The 25,205-nt window shown below is 44.5% G+C and overlaps 1 protein-coding gene across 1 annotated transcript in view; it reads right to left on the bottom strand.

Annotated features, from left to right (window-relative positions):
* LRRTM4 (leucine rich repeat transmembrane neuronal 4) overlaps window positions 1–24,917 on the bottom strand; it is a gene marked incomplete at both ends in the record, with an annotated part of 207,415 nt that extends 182,498 nt beyond the window's left edge. The window contains 2 exons of the mRNA XM_084302346.1: window positions 18,641–20,187; window positions 24,737–24,917. Coding sequence (XP_084158472.1) covers window positions 18,641–20,187; window positions 24,737–24,917 — 1,728 coding nt within the window. The remainder of the gene's footprint in view (window positions 1–18,640; window positions 20,188–24,736) is intronic.
* Between the last annotated feature and the right edge of the window lie 288 nt (window positions 24,918–25,205).

The following is a 25,205-nucleotide window of genomic DNA, read 5'->3' as shown; positions in this document are numbered from 1 at the left end:
GAACAGCTCATTCCTCAGATCTTGGGAGGATGCAGATAATCCCCTAATTGGCATGTTTCTCTTGCCACCGTGGTGTGCTCATTAAGAGGATTCTCCCGCACACCCCGCTGCACGGGGGCACCTGAAGGAACGGCTGGGCAGGCGGCGCAAGGAGAACCCTGGCTTTACACCGAAGGCAATGGTCAGCAAAGCCCTAGGAACATTCATGTGTGTTAATTAAAGGCAATCGGGGGTGGTCTGAAGCCCTCAGTCCTTCCCGTGGTTAGCAGAATAGCCAAAGGCTGCTGGACAGACACAATGGCATTTCACACCTACCCTGGACACCTACCGGACTCTGTGCTCGTAACACTCCCAGGCATCATCTCAACTGGCTCCTAAGTGGACCCCTGGTGGCAAAGGTGGACACCGTACTGTTCAGGTAATGAGCACAAACGGCGTGCTAAACTGAGCAGAGGGAAATCTGAATTTCTCAAACGCTTCTGAAGGAAGACAGCAGCACTCCTCAGCCTCCTGGAAGAGAATATATTCAAAAGAATTCTCCACAAAACATAGACGCCCACTGAAGGATGCTATTTTCTGGTAAATTTGGGGTGATGTGGGTTCCAAAATGGAAATCAGATGAGAGATAATAAGCATCTGGGTGGCTGGAAAAGAAAGCTTAGCTTAAACCCAATAGGTTCTGATCCTGTCAATTACGCACATGGTTAAAGCCATTAGACATATTTTGGCTTCCCTAGGATTCTGTGCATGTGTAAGGAGATTAGGAAAACCAATTTATAGGCCAAAGGTCTGGTTAATAGCACAAGAGAGGAAACAGTTGCAGCAAGAAAGAGAAACCTTACAGCCTAGTCTCCAAGCTAAGCTATGAAGGCAGGGACCAGCCTTTGGCTAGAGTTGAGACAAACACTGCAGGAGGACAGGGGGACAAAGCCCCCACGCTGCTGTGCCAAAGCAATGCGCTGCATTTGGCGTAGAAGCTGGAGCTGTAAGCGAAAGCAGGGAGAGAGCAAACAGCAGTGAGAATGAACAGTTCTTGCCATTGTACCCCGGGGATGCGGGAAGGCATCCGAGCCCAGGGCACGCTGCTCCGGAGCTCAGCTGCAAGGTCACGCCAACACCGCGCTGCTTTTGTTGTTCCAGAGCTGCCCCGTGTCATCCCAGCTTGCAGCATGCCAAACGAGCACAGCTTTGCCTGCACTTGCCTCTGCAGCCCTGCACTTAATAAAACCGAGGGACAACTTGATTACAATTTATCAGTATTTTTACAGGCTGTTTAGACAGGCAATTCACTGTAGCAGGCAGTCTAAAAGTATATACAGCATCAGGAATAGGGGGGTCAGACTCGGCAGGGCCTCTGCAACGCTCCCCTGCAATAAATATAAATTACTGCCATGAAAAGCAGAAAGGGGAAGAAAATCATCATCAAACTTTTTTTATGAATAAAGTGAATTTTTTGCTAGAAAATTTAATGTAGCCTTGTAAAGCACAAGGAGAGTGAAATATCACTTCAAGCTGCCTTTAAAAAAAGATAAAAATGGACAGCAATACGGCAGCATCAGTCTCTTCTAAGGATCCTTACTGTAAAGAAAACTGGCAAGTTCAAGGACCTTCCTTGAAGGAATCAGCTGAGGCTCACAGGTAGGCAAAAAGACATGCCAAATGAGAAGGGGGGAAGGGGGGAAAGAAATGCTTCAGATGATAAAACATCAAATGGATGAAGAAGTGGAATAAAAAAAATCAGAACTGACTCATTGGAAAGGAGACAGGTGGCAAGCAGAGCTCCTAACAGCTCTCTGTTTGATATTCAGGCTGTTGTCTGATTCAAAGATGATGATGAAATAGTCCCAAGCAAATGCTCTCAAAAGGAAACAAAGCAAACCTTGCATCCACATAATTAGCAATCAACACAGGGAGAGAAGAAAAATATTTAAGTGCCTACCTGAAAGGGAATGAATATTGCAGCGTTGTGAAACAAAGCCACAGCCTGATGCACAGGGAAAAGTAGCCATAAACACCGGCTTTCAATGAGATCACAAGGTATAAATATTGATTCAGTAAACACAAACAGAGAGAAAAGCTGATTTTTTCTTTCCTCCTCCTGAAAGGTCTGTAAAGACTCTGGAGTTCAGTGAACACACTGTGTACGTTATCTGTAAGTACCATACCCGTAGGTAACCCCTACACAACAACAGGTCCTTCGCTTTTTTATAGACACGGCTACTCACAAGTGGGGCATTTTTGGCAACAGCTACTTCATGTGAATAAGTTCTGTCACCGCGGTTTCTTCTCTTTTTGCAGAGGAAGGATGGTCTTGCAGGTGCCCTGGGTTTGTGGTTTCAAATTTTCGCTCCTCCAGGCTTTCCTGGCTGCGCAGACGTGAAGTCCCTCTTGCCGCTGCGGCGGGTATTCAGAGCACGAATCCTCCAGTGAGAAATCTAAGCAGTAAGCGTTCCTGAAAATCTGACCCTAAATTCGTCTGCTACTAATTAAATGAAACACTTAAACACAAACTCAACCAATCATTAAGGAAATGCTTGAAAATAAATGTTCAATCTCTCCCATGCTAAGGGGTAATGTAGCGAGACTCGCGACTACAATAAATTAAACCCGCACAACCCCTGTGTGTAAAAAGTCCTGGATGATGCAGGATATCCAAAATGAGACCTCTAAAAGGGTGCTGCCTTTTTAAAACACCTTTTTCCCCCCAGAAACTGGCTGACTGATGGGTCTCTGCTTCAAACCTCAGCATCAAACGTGAACATCACTTATGGTTTGTTCACCAGTTTTCTAGTTTTAGTATTTGCTTTACGGCTCCAGCTCCTTTGGAGTGTGTTTCAGATCTGGCATGCATTTGTAAATAGTTTATCGAGAGTTAATAAATTATTAATACACGCTTTAAGGAATTATCCGAAATCATACGCAACCTCTTATTTATGTGCTTGTCTTGTTTTAAAATTCATCAATGATTAACCAGCAGTTCTTAAACCTCTTACCAAATGTATCTTTAACACACCCTGTGACAAATTAATTACTATATTCGGTTTGAAATCTGGCTACACCATACCAGAGGTGAACAGTAAAAACAATGCTAAAGGAAAAAAAACAACTAAAGGGAAAAGGTATTTTCAGTTGAAACATGTTTCTCTTTGTATTTATTACTCCTCTTGCATGTAAGGGTTTTGTTTGCAAGTCTCAAACGTTTGCAATTAGATAGGGAGAACTTTGTAATTTTGGCCTGAGCTGCTACGAAACCCCCTTCAGGTGACAGTAGGGCCTTTGTTTGAGGAACGCAACGGGACTTTCCCCCGGTGATATATTGCATGTAAACAGCAGAATTAGCACCCGGGATGACTCTCAGCAGAGTTGTAGACCTGACACAGCTTATCAGACAGCAGCACACGGTTAAAACAAAAGCTCAGGCACTTAATTGGACAGAAGTAAAAATAACCCCACTCCTGCAGAAGTCGAGGAAGGAAGAAGAGAACCCTTAGATGATGTCCTTGGTACGTCAGGATCAAACTCTCCTTTGTTGCCACCAACCTTTCAGGAATCTGGGAAGCTTTTTAGCACCGCACGTAGGGTTTTGAGCCTTTGCTGGCAACGACGCCTTGATGTAACTGAAGAGGAATTCCGCAGCGTGATTTAAAGTATGTCAGTGAAAGAACATGTCCGTGTGCTAATTTAACTTCACATCCTTGATAAGCACACACCAAAACTTAAATATTACTGTTCTGATGCTGCTACAAGACGTGGTTTGGAGGCTGGAGAGGCAGGCAGGAAGCCTGCTGGTTTCAGTGCTGAAGTGCAGCACACTTAAAATATCCCAGTTGACCATCAGACATCCGTCCTTTTAAAAGGTGGCAAAAGACTGCACCCAAGTTGTGAATTACTGTTGCAACAAGGTGTTAAGAAGTGTCTGTACTTGTACCACCATAGTCAAGATCCATCAAGCTTCTACAGAATGATGCTACTGACAATTTCGCCAGTGGGGCAAGGCAAACAAATGAAAGAAATCTGCACCTGAACAGAGACAAAAGTTAGATTTTGCCACACGTTTACTGACTGGTTCACAAGCCTGCGGAAATCTCTCAAGGTTGGTGCAAGGCCTCTCTGGCCATCTCCCCTCTGCCTGCTTACAATCCCGGTGTTTTCAGCCCATTTTGGTACAGCCGTTCTCGTTTCTAAGCCTCTGGCCCCGAGACCCTGTGGCCTATCCCATGGTCAGTACGGTCGTCTTGGCCAAGCACAGATTTTACCTCCTCACCTTCTTTGCTTACGATGCTTTCTTTACGATTCATGCTGCATCCCAACCCTGCCAGAGTCCCCAGGCAACATTATTTCTTGAATTACGAGGTAATAGAGCCGGGCCTGTGACCCAACGGCATTCTTTTCACTGCTTCCTCCAGACTTGTAAAAAATTTCAGTGAACATCACTTCGGTTTTTGCCTATTTCATCCATCTGGGAAGGCAGCTTTGCTGTTCCCATCACCAGAATATCAGATTGCTGGATCAACAGCTGAAGGCCAGAGCAGTATTTGTGAAGTCACTGGGATCTCTTCTTGATTAAGAAGGGGCTTTATGTGTGCAAAATAATAAACCTCAGCACTAGATTTGTCACCCTGATGAACTGTTTGCCTTAAAGAACTGCCTTTATTGCATTCCCCATCTCGAATTCAGAATAACCACATATTTAAGGAGCTTTCGGTTCTGCTGCTTTTTGTTAAGACACACACAAGGAACCCCCCTGTATTTTACCACATAAAATATCTCCCCCTGCTAACACCCTCTTTAACCACAGCATTAAGATTTATCAGCGATGCTTTCAAAGCCCGGGTCTGTGCCTTTACTAATCAGGCACCAGAAGCCCTGCAGTGCTTGAGAAAGGTGCTTTACCACAGCAAGCTGAGCCATTTGCCTAACCCTGCTTTTCCCATCCATCTCTCTTTTTCTTCCCTTTCCCTTCCCACTGGTGGCCTGCCGTCTGAGCTGCTGCCAGCAGAGAAGGACGGCTGCTGTTGTGCAGGGACTGCGGGGGGCAAAGCTCGTGCACGGACACAGCAGCTGATGCCCTCCCTGCTCAGGAGGGGTGGGAGAAGGAAACAGCTCATGTTCATCGACTAAAAGAAGAGCTTTCTTCAAAAAGCAAGTTGAAAGGGAGCAGGGAGGATCTGAAGAGGAGGAGAAATCGGAGCTGAATGTCAGTACCAGGAAACTGGGATACCTAGAATAGGAAGCTTGGTTGCAGTGAAAGTAATTCCATTAAATGAAATGGCCCAATTCTGAATTAGAAATGAAGATGTTGTTATTATTTTATGCATACACACACATACATGTATGTATATGTATGACTGAGGGAAGAGCCTGTTTCCTTCCAGCTAGGTTCAGCTGCACGCCACAAGCGTTGACTCACATTTACCATGAGAGGCTGGACCAGATGATCTCCGAGGTCCCTTCCAACCTGGATTTTTACATGAATTCTGTGATTTAAGACAGTGGAAATGAAATAGTTAAATGATTCACAAGCTTTCTTTATTTTTTTAAACAGTCAGGATTAAAACACTTCTGCAAATCCCCCTGATGAAGGAAGGGAGTTACTGCTTGCTACGGATGAAGAGAAATCATTTCCATTTGTTCACCTGATGCATTTTCAAAGGGAATAAGATTTTCCCCTTTCAAGTGCTGATAATTCTGCCCAGTGATGCTGCTGTATCTCAAACTGAAAGACTGTAAGTCCTTTCAGGTAAGGATTTATTTTAAAGCAATGTCCTGGGTCTGTAAGGCACCTCACAAAGTAGGACCTTGACCACAAAGAGAATTTTAAATACTGCTCTAGCGAAAAGAGGTGGGAAGAAGCCAGCGTACCTAACTCCTACCTTTGGCTGCCCTGACGGAAATTGCCACTGATAGTTTTGAAGTGAGAAAAGAAGTATTTTCTATTCAGAAATGAAAGCATCCATAGGAAACATCCATTCATGATAAAACTTTAGAGATAAGTATTAAAAAACAAAGCGGAAGCTCTTGAGTTAGGGATATGGCCAGCTAGTTATTTTTTTTCCTGAAAACAAATTTTGCAGGGTAAAGTTTTATTTATTTATTTTTAAGATATTTATTGGAAAGAAAACACTCTTTCAAACTGTGTTTTTGATGTCCTGCAATAACTTCCCCTCAGCTCCTCTGTCCAGGGTACAACCTGCAATTAAACTCAAAATGAAAATTCAAGAAAATCAAGCTTGGAATACAAGTCTCAACTTCTGCAAAGGTCTGCAAGCACCTAGGAAGTGAGCATAAGCCTTATTCCTCCCATCCTACAGATGGAGAAATGGAAACATGGGAGACCTGAGTTTGTATACCCCAAATTAATCAGCGACAAAGGCTGAATGAAATGCACCTCTATAGAACTGGAGGGAATGGTTAACAGAGAGACAAAATAACAGAGAACTGTATGAAGATTGTAGCACTTGTAACTAGTAATAATAATAATAATAATAATAATAAAGCTTAAAAAAACACACACAAGGAAGCTGAGTGCTAAGCCTGACTTTCTAAATCAAGCCAGAAAGATACCCCCGAGAAGTACCTCCCAATACTTCAGATATAATTCAGGCAATGCTGAAAGCGAGGTAGGAGGTGGGAAGACGTGTGCTTGAAGGAGAGCACAGTGTGATGAACTGAGGCAAGGAGAAAGATCTGGGCACAGGGACAGCTCCCAAGTACAACAGGATGGCTTTACCCATGGCTGGATCCTGCATGGCATTTCGGTTATTCTCGGCTGCGGAAATACCCGAGAGCTGAGCTAGCTCCAGTAAGCCTTCTGCAAATTCTTCCAACATCACTGTGAATCTACCTTCAGCAGTTTATCATGCCAAATTAATAGTGGAGAGTGAAAACTCCTGCCATTAAACTCCTGATAAAAAAATTCTTGGACTCCTGGACTCATTAATGATTTTTAATTAATTACCTGTAAGCGGAACATTTGTTACTTTTGCAGAACAGGACAGACTTGGAATCATTGACAAATGCCTTCATTTTTGCTGCAGCTCAATTACCAAAATCCTTTAACTACAGAAGCTTTTGATGACAGTCATTCTGGAATGAGATCTATCCGGCACAAGCCTGTCTCATGGGGACGAAGCTACCTGCACAGATCAGCAGCGATCATATCCCCATTGAAGCATGGCTTATCAAAACCACAACAGCAATATTCCACGGATTCAAGGCTAGCACCACACAACCCTTGGGGAAAAATAAATAAATAAATAAATAAATAAAGCAAACAAGTTTAAAAGGCCCAACTTCAGAGTATGACAACAGATCCACAGTCATTACACTGGGTAATAAAGGAACCAACGTCCAGAAGTCAGCCTTAAACCAGAGCAACGTGATGGTGAGCTCCATGACTTCCAAGTGAATGCAAACTTACGTCTTTGCTCTCACGATGCACCTTAAAAGATACCTCACAGCACGATAAACTACAATTTTAATGCCATTACCTCGAGGTTTGTATCATTTTTTCCTGGAAATAAATAGGGACATCGTCACGGAGTTTCTGCTAGCAGGTCCCTGCAGGTTGAGGCACAGGGGAACTGTGAGTCCCTTTGCAAAGCGCCCCCGGAGAGCTCCAGCAGAGCACGACAGGATCAGGAGTTAGAGATAGAGATGAGCAGCTGGAGATCTCATGAAAACTGTAGTGAAGGCAAGAGGAGATGGAATTGCCATGTGGTTTTTTTGTACGTTTTTGTTTGTAGCCTCTCTTCAGTAGGCTGGATGTTGTATTCGAACATCCTGAGTGACATTTTAAATATCAGATACTTCTTCCTCTCAGATGAGCTTAATCTCTTTGAGGAGGAAAGGAATCATTTTAACAGCTGAGCAGCTATTTTTCACTGCGAAGGTTATTAACATTTGGAACGAAGTCTTAGAGAAGAGGAGCCTTCTCTCTAACTAAGTCTCCAAGCGACTTTTGTGGAGGCACTTTTTAGTCGAAACAAGCTCCTGGTTTTACAGCCACTTCAGTTTCCCGATGGTTCTTTGGCCCTTGATATACAAAAAGGCAAATCATGTGGCTAACAGCCTCTCTGACCCTAATTTTTTTGATGTGCATCGGCATATAACACCTCCCCTTCCACCTTCATCAGATATGGAAAATAGCAAATCAGCTAGCTATGCTTTTTATTTGAAACCTACACGGAAAACTCACTGAAGCAGTGTTAACTGTAGTCCTTTGTCTGCTAGAGACCTAAACAAAGAAGTCCAGACCTTGTTTCTAAAAGCTAATCTAATAAATGTTTGGGAGGCAATCATAAATAGAAAAAGGTTAATCAATTCCTCAAATTGCCGAGGCTTCATACACACTGGGACTCTTAATATATTCCACAAATAAAGGTAGGCAAAGAGAGTACCCATAGATTTTGTTTTCAAATAAAAACTTCAAATAATTCCAAATTGCCCGTAGGTCATTTCCTTTTCTGATTTGTGCGATTCGTGTTCCAAATGCAAAACCCCACAAACTGCCTTCATTTCCCTCTGCCACCTCGCCTGTGACATTGATGTGGCTTTTTAAGCCAGAAGCCTAACGTATGATTTAGACAGGGAAAAGAAAATGATAATGCTGGGAAAAGAAATGGATCAGAAATTTACATTAAAATCATGCAATTTCACTGCGCTGCAGAAAACTACCGGGACAAGGGAGCACCTGAGTAGCTGTGAGTAAGTCTCTGTTGCATCTGAATATAGTATAGACGTTTTAAAAGAACTAAATAGGCATGTGCTAATACCACACCAACACAAAGCAGACCACTTCAGACAGGCTTTTATAGCAGGAACAAAACAGACTCAGTAGGAGTCCCTTAAGGCTCCCGACAATACCTTTCTTCTTTCCAGCTGAAGTAGCAGCTCAAGCCCCAGCCCTGCTCCGTGAGCCACCGAACAGGGAGAGAGCAAGAGGCGATCCTCCCCTGCCGACCTCGGTGGAAGCAGACGGGAGGGCAAAGCCTATGAGACAAGCAGGCGAAATTTTCAAAGATTTAAGGATTGGTTTCAGTGCTTAAATTCTAATGAAAGTCAACGTGACCTTGCTTTCCTGGTTTTTTGATCGTTTGCAACGCTCACACGATAAATTACCGGCGGAGCTGAGAATGGTCCCTGATTCCTGCGGCACCTGGTCATGCTGGTGGATCTCACCTCGCCTGCCAAGCTTGTGAGGGCATCCTCCAGCCTTGGACGGCAAAGCTGAGCTCTCCCCTTTGTATTCTCACATCTTATTTCACTCTGAATCATGCCAGTCAGCACGACACGTGTCTGTACTCCACAGTTCAAGTAATGAAGTGGAAGGTTTCGTTGTGTAATTGGAAGAGCAGGAAGGATCCAGAGGAGCAGACAAAGATTTAGCCCGAGGTTCTTCCATGAATTAGAGCTATAAACAGAGTAAATTTCAGCGTGCAGAGCTATATTAAACGGGAGCAATGCATAATTGCATAATTGGACTGTGCAGAATGCAGACCTGAGGATGTTCCCACTCCCATCGCTTCTCCCTCGTTCGCACACACCTGGGAGAGCTGAGCTCAGACCAGGGGAGAGCAAAGGCTGAGGAAACAGCTTTGCACGAATTCGTGCTCCACGACTCTACTTGTGGCTCTCCTTCCTTTTTAGGAACGAGGATGAGAAGGACTGCAAGCTGAATTTGTTTGCAAACAATCTGTAATATTATTAAGTTGGTCTGTCTGTTGGCAGTTACAGCACGGCAATTACGGCCCTCCTCAAGGGAAGGGCTACCACAGGGGAGCAATAGAGGAAACTATGCTGAGAACACAGAGACCTCTATTTCCCCAAAATCTTTGATGAAACATAATACATGGAAATGAGATTGTGATTAAAACGTCTTAGGACTTGCTCTTTATGTACGTACGTTTGTCCATGTGTGTCTGCATACAGGCACCGAACATCTGTCCCGACCTCCAGTCCTCCTTAATAATGTTCTGTTAAATTAAATGGATAATGATGACCCAGAAAAATCATTTCTCTCATCTCCACGTAATGTGAAAAGTACATGGTAATTAACTAGCCTTTAAGAATGACACTGTCGATTATTTCAGGACAATCAAATAATAGCAAAGAAATGGAGTCTGAATGGGAAGGCCAGTGTCAGATGTACAGTTTGAACAATAGTGGTTTTTGCCTGTCATTCATACCAAATTACCACAGGAGGGGGGAAAGAAAAACTATTTATAACCTGTCAGTCTCAAGAAACCACAATTATGATGATTTAATTAACACATGGAGAGGCTTCAGGCAATCACATCGTTCTAAATTTAAGAAGTAGCACATTTCAGGCCCAAGATGATTTAGAACATTAACAAATGCTAGTTGAACCAGGGCAAGAATTTGATGGCCTTGTTGGTTCCCTTTAAAGCATCCATCATGACACAAAGATAATCCAAATGGATGTGTTAGCGGAAGATGAGAGCAGTGAAGAATCATCTGGGGTTTCAGAGGCCATCACACAGAAGGAGAGCTGATTTTTTATACGAGGACTGAGTTTGAAAATGAGCAAAGCCACACAACTCAAGTCCATTCATCAAAGACACCGTACGCATTAGAGAAGTTTGAAAAAAAAGTGGAATTAGGATGCACGAGGGTGCAAGGCACTAAGAGTGAGGCTGACCTTCCCACGGAGACCTTGACGCTTTCTCTCAGTGACAAGTGGATCCTTCCCTGGCCTGACGACCAGGGGAGAGTTTTATCTGGAGCAGAACGGCCTCTTTCCTACACAAGACTGAGAGCTGGAGTCATCTACTGGACAGGATATTTTCTGAGGTTTCTTAAAGCCAGGATCTCAGTCCTCACTGGTCCACTCATCTCCTGAAAGTAAACTGCTCCTCAGGTCTCCGTTTCCACTTTCTGTGCCGTACTGACCTGGATCACCCGCTGTGTCCTGTTCTTCCCAGCATGGATTGACTCCTTCACTGTTTTCATACGGTGACTGAACTTGAGGATCACCAGCTGCTACTCAAACACCAACAGTCATACTAATAATACCAGCACCACACTGAGATTACCATCTTTCACTTTGTTACCGCTTCCTTCTTACCTGAATTAAACTACAAGGAACATACAGGAAAATCCTACTTCTTCCATACAAGAAAAGCAATATGCCAGCGTATTTGTTTATGAAGGAAACTAGAGTTTACATGGAACAAAAATAATGAAGCTTCTGCCTTAAAACAGGTTCTTTCACTGTCTGTCAAAAACTGGAGATCATGATTGCTTTTTGCACAATGTGTTTTTATACCTGTATGCAATAGGAAGCACTGCGCACACCCCCAGTGCTGAATGTATCAAAAGATCTTTGCACACTACATAATTTCCAAGCGCTGCCTGTTGCAATGAAGGACATGCCACGTTCCCACAATAGATTTAATGCACGCTGACTTCTCAAAACCATGTAATTTTTCTCCTGATATAGCACTTTTGCAATGCAGTTGAAATGTTCAGACACAAAATACTGAATGTTGTTAAATCACAAAAGAACTTAGAAATTTCAGTATCGGAATCAAAACTCATGTGTTACGGTCAGTCTTCCCTGCTCAGGTGTCTACACAAACCAAATACATACAACACACAAGAGCAACACCCCACCTCTGATCGTGTTACTCTTCCCCTTGGGTTAAGAACAGGAACATTATTTTTGCGTCTGTTTTTCTGTATTTCAAAGGAAATCAAATAATACAGTGAGAAGGAAAGAAGAGGAAAAGAATGGAACTTGAAGAGCAAAAAGCTGTTTCATAAGATCTGTGTGGTGCAGAAACTAAACATTAGAAAAATGTTACTTATCTGATGAGTTTTGAGATCTCCAAATTAAAAATATCATGCAAAGCGTCTTTTTTTTTTTTTTTCCATAAGTATAGGAAACAAAAAAGATAAGTCCAAGCATCCTCCCAATGCCATAGGACGTTACCCACTGACACAGACTGCCTTGGAGCACAGAGCTTCTAAGGAAAGACTTTCTGGCTTGCCAGCATCTATGAATTTCTTATGCTGTAGCCAACAATATTTAGCTTTATCTCAGGAACCCCTTAAAATAATAAACTAAAATACTTGAACTAAGAAACAATGAACCTTGCGGGTCCCTTCCAACTCAGATATTCTCTGATTTTGCTGCAGCTACAACGTGCCATGGAGGGTAAGAGCTTACAGATGGTCACTGTCATGTGGCCTTTCACCTCTCCTACATTCTCCAGTCTTGCAGGCAGAAGGATTTCCATCCAAGCACCCATGGCAGCTCTCTGGCTGCTACACCTACTAGCAAGAGCTTTCTATTTCCTTTGCACTTTTACATGACTTAAAAGAGCAGAGATGAAACCAATTCATCAGGCCAAGAAGGCAACGTCCCCATAATTAACCCCCTCCTGCCCCATCCTGTCCACAGCATCCTCGGGCTTCTAACAGAGCTGGAGTCTGCAGCCCGGTGCAGAGGCAACAACCCCGAGGAAATCCCTGCTGCTGATCCACTCATCACCTTTTTTTTTTTTTTTTTGTAGGCAGAGGAATCTACAAGCAATCTAAGCTTATTTGGCCATACGTGTCCAGAAGCATCCCTGCCAAAAAGCGGAGTAAAGCGGCGCGAGTGGAGCGTGGAGCAGCTCCGTGTGGTCCCCAGCAGGATCTGTGAGGTGACAGGCTTAATACCAAGAATCAGGTCAACCCTATTGTTCTGGAGGAGAGTTGGAGGAACCTTTCCAGCAGCGGGGTACTTACTAATAAGGTTGTTTGCCTCCTTTAACATGAGATTTTTGTGTGCGCGCGCGTTTAAAAGAAGAAACAAATGAATAGGTTTGACAGATTTCTCCCAATTTCTGTTACCGTTCTCCCTCCTGAACCGAAGCACATAATGGGCTAAAATTGATTTTTTTTCCCCTCCTTAAAATACTGGCAGCACATCACAGAGCTGGAGCAGAAGCAGGGGTGAGAGAAAAGGAGGAGAGAGATGGAGAGGGCAAACTGCATCTGTCACAATCCCAGCAACGCAGGAATCCTTCACGGGGCCTGAGCAATGGTTATAAAAGGAATACAAATATTTTCTGCTCTCCTACAAAGCTTCCACAGCGCAGCATCCTCTCCGTTCCACCAGTCCTTGCTGTATGTAATGCAAATGGCAAAGTTTCCAGCGTATGGATAAAGAAAGGGGAGTAGAAGAGGTGGGGAGAGGCAGGAGGATGCTGTCCTCCTGGGTACCGTCCCAGGACTGCTGTAACGAGCCCTCAGTGAAATTTTGGAGCTCAGTCTTTAGCTGCCAGCCTCTGGCTGAGCCGTAGTGGAGCAAATGCCACGGCTGAAACCTGCTCTGGAAGCCCCACACCTGTGAAAAGCTGGGAGATGGGGGTTCATCTTCTTCTGCCACTGATTTCTTGCACTGCATCAGAGCACATCACTTCCAGCAGCTCAGCAGCACGCGTCTTGCGAGACCCAACGCCAGCTCAGCTCAGCTCCCAGCCCAGGCACCTGAACGAGGATTGTGTAAGACTTCCCGAAGCGCTCAGCATCCTCCTGCAGCTCCCTTTTCAAATTTACAGCCAGCGTCTCAATTGCTGCTGATGCGCAGCTGGCTGAGCTCTCCCGGAAATACGGCCAGTCATTTCGGTAATATCTTTGGGAAATCTCACGCTCTGCAAGTGCTGAGCCCTGGAAAATTTGCCCCCGTGCATTTATGACTACATTACCAGTGCTTCTGTAGCACAGCCTTCTCTATCCTGACACGAGGCTTGCAATGCTAAGTAGAATAGCAGGATATTGAAGGCTCTGAATGTTAACGAAGTCTTTGAGGGTAACAAACACAATTTTCTATCTTTGGTCCTAATCCTGGAGACATTTCGAAAATTTACTTCCTCCTCCAACCTCTTACTGGTCCTGCGCCTAAAAGATTTCACCTCTGAGCCACTCCAGCTGTATTTCTTTCAGATATATTGCACCGAGGAGAAGCCCTAGCAGCTTAGCCTCCGCTTGCTCTCCAAACACAAACAGAGCTTATGACAAAGTTCCTTCAGACTGATTCCCCCTTCGGTTTACATCTGCAGCAGGACTTTAAGGCCCACTTAAAATCACAGAGAGGCGCAAAAGAGGAGGAGGAGGAGCCGTAGCACCAAAGGAAAAGCTGAATGAACAACAGCCATCCAACAGCCCTCTGAAACAGTCACTGGAAACATGACTGAGCCTCTTTGGCCCTAAAATGAGGGCAGAAGGATGTTCCCACCTCCTGAAGTCTTCCCCTTGCAATGCACTGCCTGGGCAATCGCCTTCCTTCTCCGTTACCCCAAACCGTCCAAAACTCAAGCCTCTGCCATGGAGAGGCTTTGCTAAACACGCTTTATAAAAACATAAGGCTAAAGGAATGTTGTCACCGTTCTTAAAAAAAAAAAAAAAAAAAAAAGAAATCTGCCAAACCACAGAGGGATTTCTCTCCCAGTGTCCCACAAGCTCCTGCTCGGCCCCTGGGCATCCCTTCCAGAGCTGAGTCACAGAACCACAAAAGCCTCTGCAGAGCTGGAACCTTGCACCAAAGAGCATCTGGGCAACGGAGACGATTTGCTTTCTTTCCTTTTTGCATCTTGTTCAAAACAAGCCAGTATGGCATTTAATGCATGTATAATAAACACCAATGGCGTGTCAACATTTCCTTTTCAATTAGGCTCAAAAGGAGGAGGTCAACAGCAGCCCGAAATGTTTGCATACGTTATACTCCTTTCCCCATCTATTTCTTCCCACTGGCAAGAGGGAAGCATGCCGAATTCAAAGCAAACATAATTTTGTGCGACTGATTTAGCGGGGATGAATACAAGTGACAACTGCCCTGGTTTTCACTCCCATGAAAAACACGGGAGCGTCACAGCAGCCACAGACTTGTACGTGACCAGGTGGGTTTGTTTGTCAAATGCTGGGGTACGGCTGGACCTCGAGAAGTGGAAGTGTAAAGAGGAACATCACAAGGGCTGTGGCAGCTGTCTCTCAAAGGGTTTTGCATCCACTGTGCTCAGTTAACAAGCAAAAGATGCTCACTTGGTTGGTTGGGTGGTTGTTGCTTTGTCGCTGCCAGCCTGAGGAACTGGAGATGAATAACCCAGCAGAGGGAAGGGAACGTTTCTGTAGCAATGTTCCTGCTCCCCACGTAACCTCCGCGTGCTATAAGCAGATGTTTTGCACGGGCTATGTATGGAATACATAATGTTACAGCTTGCTTTATACAATTGCTTTCTGTGCTCCCAGAAGTTTAGCAAATGTACAAATAAATATGAGAGAGAGGGGGAGCAAGATGCACTTGCACAAAGCAAAGTAACAAAACGAGATAGCAGCAGTCTGCTAACTGGATGCTGAGAGCCAAAATCGTAAGCATCCAGTTATTTTAGAAAGCTTTGCCAATAGACTAAATAGAATACCACGGGCCAGGTGTCAGTGATTATAATCCCACTGATGCCAAGAGAGTTGCTCCCATTTACAGCAAGCCTGACTTTGGCTCTCCCTGCGCAGCGCAAGAAATAATTCATAAAGCACGGGCTCAGGAGGCAGCCTCGCAAAGCGCACCTGCGTGGAAGGCTCCGAGGCAGGGCAGCCCTGGCACACCTGGGAGGCTTTGGTGCAGCCCAGAAGCTGTGCTGAACTTACCACCACGAGCACCTGCTCACACGTGTAGCTGCTTTTTTTAAAAAAAGCTGATGTATAAATGCCTCAGCATCTTGTTTCAGCGCCAGTTCTGCCATGGAAAGCAGGCGGGTTGTGCATGAGATGAGCTGGACGTGCCCAAAACCAAAATCAGCAGTGTGAAAGTAATGAGCATGCCCACACAACCCTAGGCCACACTCACAAGCTATTCATTATCACCAACTTCCAACAAAAGAGCATCCTCAGGCATCTTTCCCAGGTTAAAACGGAATTAACCTGTTATTTCTTTCCCCAGAGACACGGGTTTTGGATGCCTAAGGTGCTTACAGGTGCGTGGGGAGGTAAGCATATGAAAGCAGACAACTGCTTGGAAAATATTAATAAAAGAGTAAAAGCAATAAAAATTTAAGCACTGAATTCTGCAAAAGGCTCTGCTTTCGTGTTGTAAGCAGGTACTCGTTTCCCTCTAAGCAGTCCTTTTTCTGGGGGAAACCTCAGGCTGAGCCCAATGAATGAGCAAGTCGGACCCACGATGGGGTGGGCCCGTGCTAGGACTCACTCGTCCCAAGAAATAGCTTTTCCCCAAGTACCTACATCTGGCTAAATTAACTATTGATAACGAGATGTTCCATTTTCTCTTTTTTATTCCCCCCTCCCAGCAATAAAGCCTTCCCACTGCTGAAGATACTACTGGGATTTTTTTCTCACCATTTCTAAGTTCTGAGCCGCGCATCTCTGTCCTTTCACAAGTGGAACCTTGTAGCTATGGAGACGAAGGATGTTAAATCCAAGCTGAAGATAGTATTTGGGGGGGGGGGATCGTGGTTGCTACATGCATCTTCAGTGATCTGCTGCTTTCTGCCTCCTGAAGTCTTCCTACTAATAGCCAACAAGTAATAAATCACCAGGCAAACACAGAGGGCACACGCTCCCACTCACAGCCTGGGCCAGCACGACTGCATTCAGTACAGGCTCCTGAATTTCCACCACAAGTAAGAATCCCAAGGAAAATGGGATAAAACACGCTGAGTCCTGCAAACTTGTGCACCAGCTGAACTTAACCTGAACAGAGCAGCTGGGTAGAAGTGCTGCGGCACTGCGCTAGCACCTGGAAACCAGGTGAGCTGGGGTCCCCTTGTGTTTAAAGCTGTGTGTAACACTCGACAGCAGCAGGAAGAAATGTACGCCATACCGACCTGTTACTGGACCTGCTAGGACTCTTTGCCCTTTTATTTATCAGCCATAATGCAAATTAGCTGAATTTCAGTCTCCCAAACAGCATCCCTTGGCTTTTGTGCACTGAAATCATGATCCAAATCTTGTTACAAGTTGGGGTTTTGCTACAGGGGCTTTCAGTTAGGGCACAGGGATTCAGCTGTCCTCCAAACCATCTTGTAAATCACACCGAGCAGTACTGAAGCTAATGAAACTTCCGTGGCATTAAATAATGCGAGCAAGAAGAAAAGACAGCCTTTCGGGTAAAATTAATGCTCCTGCTGACCGCCAGAGAGAATTCCAAGTAACTTTGTTTGCATCCGTTACTTTCTACTTGTGTTGTTAACAGGAAAAATAAACCAAAAACCAAAATCCCACACCTTCAATGACACAATACTAGCCAACGTGACAGGGGTATGACAGGTGCTCTTCCCTTTGTGAAGACAAAACCACTCCAGAGACAGCAGCCCCACACACTTCTGCTTTCTTCCTTCCCCTTAGCTCTGTGGTCCAAAATCTGCTAGGGACATCAGGTGCCCAACACAAGGCGCCTTGCAGAAGCCCTATTTTCTCCAAGTGCAAAACATCCACTTTTCAAAACTCAGGATCCCGAAACTGCAGCTGCTGAACGCTGCTCGGTGTTTGCATCATTCATTCTACCAGGCTGTCAAGCTGCTTAAAATCTACCGTCTACCACAGTCCGTGCAATTTGTAAAAATAAAAGTCATGAATAAAAGTCAACAAGCACATTGAGAAGGTATTCGGGTAGGATGCCCACAACCAGGGTGGACAAACCCACCGTGGTCCCCTAAAACCACATCACGTGCAGGGTTGGGTAACGAGAACTGAGATGGGACCGCGCAAACCCTCCTCATCGGGTGTTTTTAAGCAACTGTATTCACAAGTGAAAACATTTCCTCCATACACGTTAATAGTGCCAGTGACAATACAGCAATAAAAAATAACAGTATTTTCTTCCAAAACAACAGACAAAAGAAGCACCAGGAACTTTTCCTATTTGGATTTCCCATGCACTTGCTAAGTCAAAATAATATTGCGTGCCTAGGACATGAAATTATTGACTCCAGTAGAGTTGGGTCTCAAGGTAAGCCTTCAGTTTCAACAAAAATATATGAAACAAGTAAGAAATCTCTCTCAACCCAGAAATTTGTAGCTGTATCATTCAACTTTGGGCCTTTGCAAGGCTCATGTTCAGAAAAAGCTAATGAGGAAGCACGGATGTTTGTGCTTATCCAGCAAAACAAGCACACGCTCAACGCCAAGGCTGTGCTGCAGTCCTGTTGCCCCCAGGTTTATTCCTGAACCACACAGAAAATGCAGAAAAGCTTAGGCATTAGTGCTAAACACATCAGAAAACCCTCAAAATTTGACTTGGGGTCTGGAGTAGAGAGGTTTCCGTGCTTATTTTTCAAACAGAAAAGGTTAACTCCTCTGTTTCTAGTAATTCACCAATACGGGACTCTTGTGGTCACTGATAATAAAATGGGAGCAATTGAGAAGAGCAACACTCCTGATACCTTAATCATAGCTGTTTGCTTCAACTTCATCTAATTCTTTCAGTCTGAATTGTTCAAAAATCATCGCCGCCACTTCCCTGATTGTTATAATTTAATGAGATAACCTCTCATAACGAGCAAACCCAATAGCAAAAACAACTCATTCATCTTTCTAGCATTTAGAGACACCTCAAGAGCTTCAAACATTTACCTCTCCTTCCCAGCAGCTGAAATGGTTTTAGGAGGATCATGGTTCATACCTCGCATTCCCTGGAGCCAGAGATGGTATACGTGCAGGGCCCAGATCCATTAACGGATACATCCATGGTCTCAGAGTTTGTTGGCTTGTAGTCCACGTAATACTCCTGTAAAGGGGAGTTCATTTGCCTTTCAGACTCTCTGGCCTTTTTCCTGCGCCTCTTCATGAGAGAGTGCTGCTGGAGCTGTTTCATGCTGGCTGGGTAGCGCTTCCACGACACGTAGATAACCAACAAAATCATGGCCACGGAAAGAAAGAGGGCCACGCTCCCCGCGATTATTTTGTGAAAGGAAACGTGCTCGTACTCTGGCTCCACTGCAGGCGTCGGGAGGTCTGCAGAAGGGCTCGGCATCACGGATGTTGGCTGATTGCTTTCAAGTTTGGAAACGGTGGGTTTAGGGATAAAGACAGGTCTCTGAGGGGTTTTGGGCGCCTGATAGGATCTCTCGGTAACCACCACCTGGATTTCAGCACAGATATTATATGTTTCCACGGCATCGCTCACTTTTTCGCCCTGGATATGTTTAGGGCCTGCACATATCATAGTGCTCTCTTTATTTCCCTTGAAATTCTTAAGCCAAGTGAACAGAGGGCAAATGCTTCGAGTACATTCCCACATATTTCCGGACAGAGTGATGGAGATGAGCGAGATCCACGTGTTGATGGTCTCCTGAGAGATGTTGGTGAGTTTGTTGGAATCCAGGTTCAGCTTTTGGAGGTTGGGGAGGCACTGGAACGTCCCGGGCTCTATCCCTGTAATGTCATTTCCTGATAAATCCAAGTTGTGCAAGGAACTCCAAGTCCACGTTAACCCTTGGCTGATAGACCGGATCCTATTCCACTGCAAGTAAATCGAGCGAAGGTTGAAGAGGCGGGGGAAGTGGGCAAAATTGATCTTAGAAAACTGGTTGTGCTCCAAATGGAGCTCCGTCAACTTCAAAAGGCCAGCGAAAGCATTACGGGATAAGCTCCGCAGGCGGTTGTAGCCCAAATCCAGAAAATCGAGGTTTCGGCAATCTTGGAAAACTCGGATGGGCACGGTCTTCAGCGAGTTAGACCGCAAATGCAAGATCAAGAGTTTACGGAGGCCCTTGAACTGCTCGGACTGCAACACCTGCAGCTTGTTGTACGAGAGGTCCAGGTTGCGGAGGTTGGGGACCGGGTGAAACGTTTTGTTGTGCAGATGGGTAATTTTGTTGGAGCTCAGAATTAATTCCTTCAGCCTGCGGATCCCCTGAAATGCATCCTCATCCACGGAGCTGATGTAATTATGGTCAAGATAAAGCCATATGAGCTGATTCAGGCCCGCAAACTGATTTGATTTCAGCTTCTGAATGCTGTTGTACCGTAACGATAAGCCTTGAGACCCTCCAGAAATATTCTGAGGGATGTCTCTGAATGCGTGAGATTCGCAGTACACAATCTTGCCATCGCATCTGCAGTTCTTGGGGCAAGCTCGCTGAGCCCCCGCAAGCATAACAAACAGCACCATAGGAAGTAGCACTAACACCACACTCATGCCTCTCAGCTGCTTAATTAAATGGAAACCTACAATATTAAAAAGAAAACAAATGTGCATTGTAAAGCTATTAAAATAAATCACCAGCAGATTACTAACGTCAATGGGGTTTCTAATAAAGCTTTAGCGAAGCGGTGGATTTGGAGGACAACCTGTTTGCATCCAGTCTTGCACTTTTTGTTGTATAAATGCCTGTCCTTTGAGTTTCTGGCTTGCCATCTCTCCTACCTGCACCATCACCAGTCCTGCTCGTGTTATTCAATTACTTTTGTGTGATTTATGATCCCTTAGAAGGACCAAGAGCCTGTTTTCTATTCGCTTTTCTCCTGTACATCATCTCTCAATGTTGCTGCTATATCCTTATCACTAGATGCTGAGGTTTTAACAATAAACATATTTGTCAAGTCACTGTGCTGAATGCTCCATAGTGCTGGAAAGGAAATGAGCCAAAGCTTCTGCTATTTACGTGGTGCTAAATATGTTCCTCAATAAAAGCAATTGCAAGTTCAATTCCTCCAAAAATTTCTGCAAGGAGTCAGAAATCTACTTATAATAAAGTTCAATCCATCTTTAAAATAGGTATTTATTGGAAAATTAAAAAGTAAAGGCTCTACTTTTTGCACTAAGTCATTTTTTTAAGACTAGGTTTAAGTTGCTCATTATTTTCACATACCTAAAATATATAGAGATGTACAGAAAAAGTTCAAGCATAGAGGGAAGTATGCTATATAATGCTAGCATGGGACCTGAATACCAAGCTAACGTTAGACGACATTTCTTTAAAATGAGTCTTAGCCTTAACACATATTGATTTGAAGTTATCTACATGTAGCTGCAAATACCTACACATTTCCTGCTCTGGGTATACATTTATTGCATATCCTCTCTGCAAATATACATGCAAATACTTGCATATAAACACTGCCTTAAGAGCAGCAAAACACAGAAAGTTTAAAGGGGTATATTTGGATTTCAGCTCTTCCACAGCTCTATTGATTTTAAGATTTTTGCATGTCAAAATTCTCACAGAGCACCAACGCTGTTGCATGACCACGGTGGTATTTTCTACATTCCTTGAATAATTACGAAAGGGGTTGCAGGGGGCTGTCAGAAAATCCAACACACACGCACGCTTTCCTTAGCCTGCAGTGATTTGAGGGCTGATGCCTCTGTCCAGAGTTGCAATCTTGCTGGGAATTAAGATGCATTTTCCCAACAGGAAATATTTTAAGGGCTGGGATCTCCTTGATAAATAATTACTTTATTATTTGTTGCAAAACCATCCTGCTTTTTTGCTGCAGTTATTTAATCCGATTTTAAACCAATGGGCAATCTACGAAATAATTCCTAATCTAAAATGTCCCTGACTATGTGTCTCTGCCATTCACTTTAATGGTTAGATTTTTTATTTAAATCCTCATTTTTTTGCTACTGCCTATGTGCCAGCAGCAGCAGCCAGCTAGAAATATGTTCTTGCTGTTACAGACTTGGGGGCTGGGGGGAAGGAGGGAGGGAAATAAACCTGTCACACTTGAAAAAATAAGACTGGCAAATGACTGCTGGAAATCCAGCAGCAATATTAGGGGTATCTTTTCAAAGACCAAACAAGCCTTTTCAGAACCACCTATACAACAAAATCCCCCCCTCCCTTTCTGCTTCCCACATACCGCAAAGTGTTAACAGCCCTTTCTGACAGCCTGAATAATGCCGCTACAGGCTCATCGAATATGAATATAAAGCCAGGAGGAATTTGGTGTGAGCCTGCCTCATGCATGTATGCACTTCTCTGTGTGTCTGCAGGTGTGTGGGTGGGTTGCACAGACAGCCAACGTGCTCCCCACAGCCCTGAACTCCGTGCATGCGTTTACAGATTAATCACATATAAAACCACTGCAGGAGGAAAGGTGTGTTGGGAGGGTGGGGGGGGGAATACATGATCTAAAAATACAATAGCAAGTACAGTGAGTCACCTGGCAAAGGAATGCACTGCTGCTGTTTAGGCTGTTTTCCTCTCTTGAAGAGCTAATAATCCAACTGAAAAATATACCATACAGCTGCAGCTGTGCTAGCAAACAAACAAGAAAAGTTCACTTACCCATCCTTTTGTCATCAACAAATGCCCTCCTTTTCCTCTCTCCAGCTGTTTTCTTCTCTCTCTTCCCTTTTTTGCCTTCCCTTTGCCTCTCTCTTTTTCAAACCGGTCTCTTTTGCCTTAAACCAGCAGCATCTTCATGTCACAGCACGGTTGCCACTCACATCACCGCCATCCAGCGTGCATGCCAGTAACCCACACAAAGTTCCCTAGAGAGGACAAGCAAGAATTTGGGGGATGAGGAAGGGAAAGGAGAGGGAAGGGGCTGGGGGTGGGGAAGACAGGACGAAGGATGGGGGGGAGTCTGGGAGGGGGGGTAGGGAGGGACTCTAAGCTCTGAGAGCCATTGTGTAAGTCATCAGAGGAGCAGCAGCATTAAGTGGCAATCTGCAAGTCAAAGCTAAGGCTCACCGCGAAGGTAAAGCAACTTCTGGGGGAGAAAGCACAAAATCTTTGCCGGTACCTAGCATCTCTCATTCTGCTGCCTTTTGCCATCGCCAGCCACAGCGATCCATCCTCCAGCTCCCCAGCTCCCGGAGCAGGCAGGCCTCCCGTGCTGGGGGAGAGCCCAGGTTTAAAAGCTCCGCAGGCAAGGTTTCTCCATTTAGCTGGTCAGGTTTAAAGTGTTTTGTAGCTGTGCTGAGAGGCAGCTCTTGTCTAATTCAGAAGGCTTTCCAGAGAGTGATGATGCTTTGGAGCTTGTTGGTGCTAATGTTCTAGTTTGTGATACACTGAGTGCCCTCCACTGGAGAAAACAGATCACACATTAAAGGCATGAACAAGTGCTCCTGTCATTGCTATGCAGACTTTCTCCCTTCAGAAAAGAAAATTAAAGACACAGCATTGCCTTGCCCACAGCCATCCCCCCCCGGACCCCTTCGCCTTCCCCCAGATTATGAAATGTTTAGCTGGGGGATTTTCTCATGACGGGTGTAAAACACTAAATAAAACACCTGGTCCCTGGGTAGCTGGCAACCTGATCTTTCCCTAATCCACCTGACCTGAATATTTGTCTTCGGCAAATTCTGAACTGATTTTGTTTTCCTGCATTCAGGGGGTGAGGACAGGAACGGGGACGTCTGCAGATTAAAAGTGAAAGTCATGTCAAAGGAGGGGAGGGTCAGGAAATGCCCAAACTGACCCTTCACAGCAAAGAAACTTAATGGCACGCACCACATCTGACTGTGAGCATACCGAAAGCAGCTTGCTTTTCCTTTTTCAATCCAAGTGCTTTTTTTTTTTTTTTTTTTTTTCTTGGTCAGAAAAACAACCAAGTTTGTGAGCACTGCAGAGCTGAGGAGGCAGAACTGTGACACCTTTTTTTCTTATAAATCCCCCTTCTCGCCAGCCCCCCCCGGCTCCCAGGCAGGGACTCCTGACGCCCGTCTGGGTTTCGGCAGGCTTCAGCCCCAGCCCTTGCGGTGAGATCCGGGCTGTGCCACTTCCACGGCGTTTCACCTTCTGCTGTGCGTCTGGCAGGCTTACCAGGGCTTGAATTCATTCTCCCTCGCTTCGACAGGAAGATGTCAGAGGGATTTGGAGCCAGAGCAGCACCACGGAGCCTCTCATTACCCCGTTAACCAGCAGCAGCAGTGAATATTCGCCCCGACAGAGGCCCCGCAAACGCACACGTGCTGTTTGGGGTTTCCAAGGCAGCTCGAGCATCCCAAGGCAGCTCTGTGCTGTGCCCTAACACTTGTAACCTGGGCTCCTAAAGCTTATTTCCTCGTGCAGTCTGCTCCCTCTGTCCTGGAGTTTAGATGCCAAAATGGTGGATTTATTTATTTATTTTTAATGAAGTCTGTTACGAACTGACAGTGCATTATTCATTTTTAAAAAATTGCCCCCAGCATCATGCCCACTTTTTTAGAGCCCGTATCGCTTGAGGTTTCTGTGCCCTTCTACTGGTTATTCCACGTTAACACAACAAAAATGAAATCCTACAAAATTCAAGGGCAGACGAGGAGCTCCTCTGTTCAGTTCCATGCAACCCTATTGCCATTATCCCAACTCACCACTGCCCAGCCCCAGCACCTTGCCCCCCGCGGGAGCAAACAGGCTGGGACACAGAATGGGCAAAGTAGTCAAACTCCATTTAAAAAATAAAAAAATAATTAAAAAAAAAATAGAAGCCAACTCTTTTTCCCCTCTGTCTGTATCCCAACTGTAACATATCAAAACTTCCGAATGAAAAATGTTTTTTGTTTGTCCTACTATGAAAATTTGTTGCTATCTACAGATCAGAGCCAGATTTGAATAAGAAAAATCTATTAATCCCTGCTTTTACTCTGAAATGGCCAGCTCTGCTCACACCTTCCTCAAACAAGGTTCGGAACTTCATTACCATAAATGATCTGAAAGGACTTTCTCCAGATCTGTATTAACTGCATCTGCATTACGGTCAGTACCACTTCAGCTAACATTCATATTTATTCATGATACAATTTCCTAATAAAGGTAAAAGCTGAAGTGTGCAGCTATTATACCTCGCGTTGATAATTCTCCAGGAAGAGTCCATTTGAAACTCTGCCAGATCTCAGACCGACCTGAGGAGTGATGTCTAAAGCAACTGAGCAGATTTCCAGGGGATGTCTTTTCCTGGATTCCTGGACCCTTTGATCTCGCATGAAGCTGAAGCAGCGTTGTCATAATCTGTCCTGCTGCCATGCACTTATCGAGGCTCAAAAAAAAATCATATTTCTACAAAAAAAATTAAATAATTTTAGTTTCGCAGAAGTCTTCTGATACTGTAACTGAAAATATGAATTCTGAAACAGGAAGCTTTGATACAGTAGGTAATAAAAAAAAAACACGTGAGCTTTCACTCAACAACATAAGGGGGGTTGGTTGGTTGGTTGTGGGATTTTGTTTGGTTGGTTGGTTGGTTGGGTTTGGTTTTTAAATCTTCTGACAAAAAAAAAAAAAAAAACATTTGACAAAGAAGAAAAAAGATGG

This window comes from Netta rufina (genome assembly GCF_964035555.1).
Source record: "Netta rufina genome assembly, chromosome: 27".
Lineage (NCBI taxonomy): Eukaryota > Metazoa > Chordata > Aves > Anseriformes > Anatidae > Netta > Netta rufina.
This window is presented reverse-complemented; position numbering and strand designations above follow the sequence as displayed.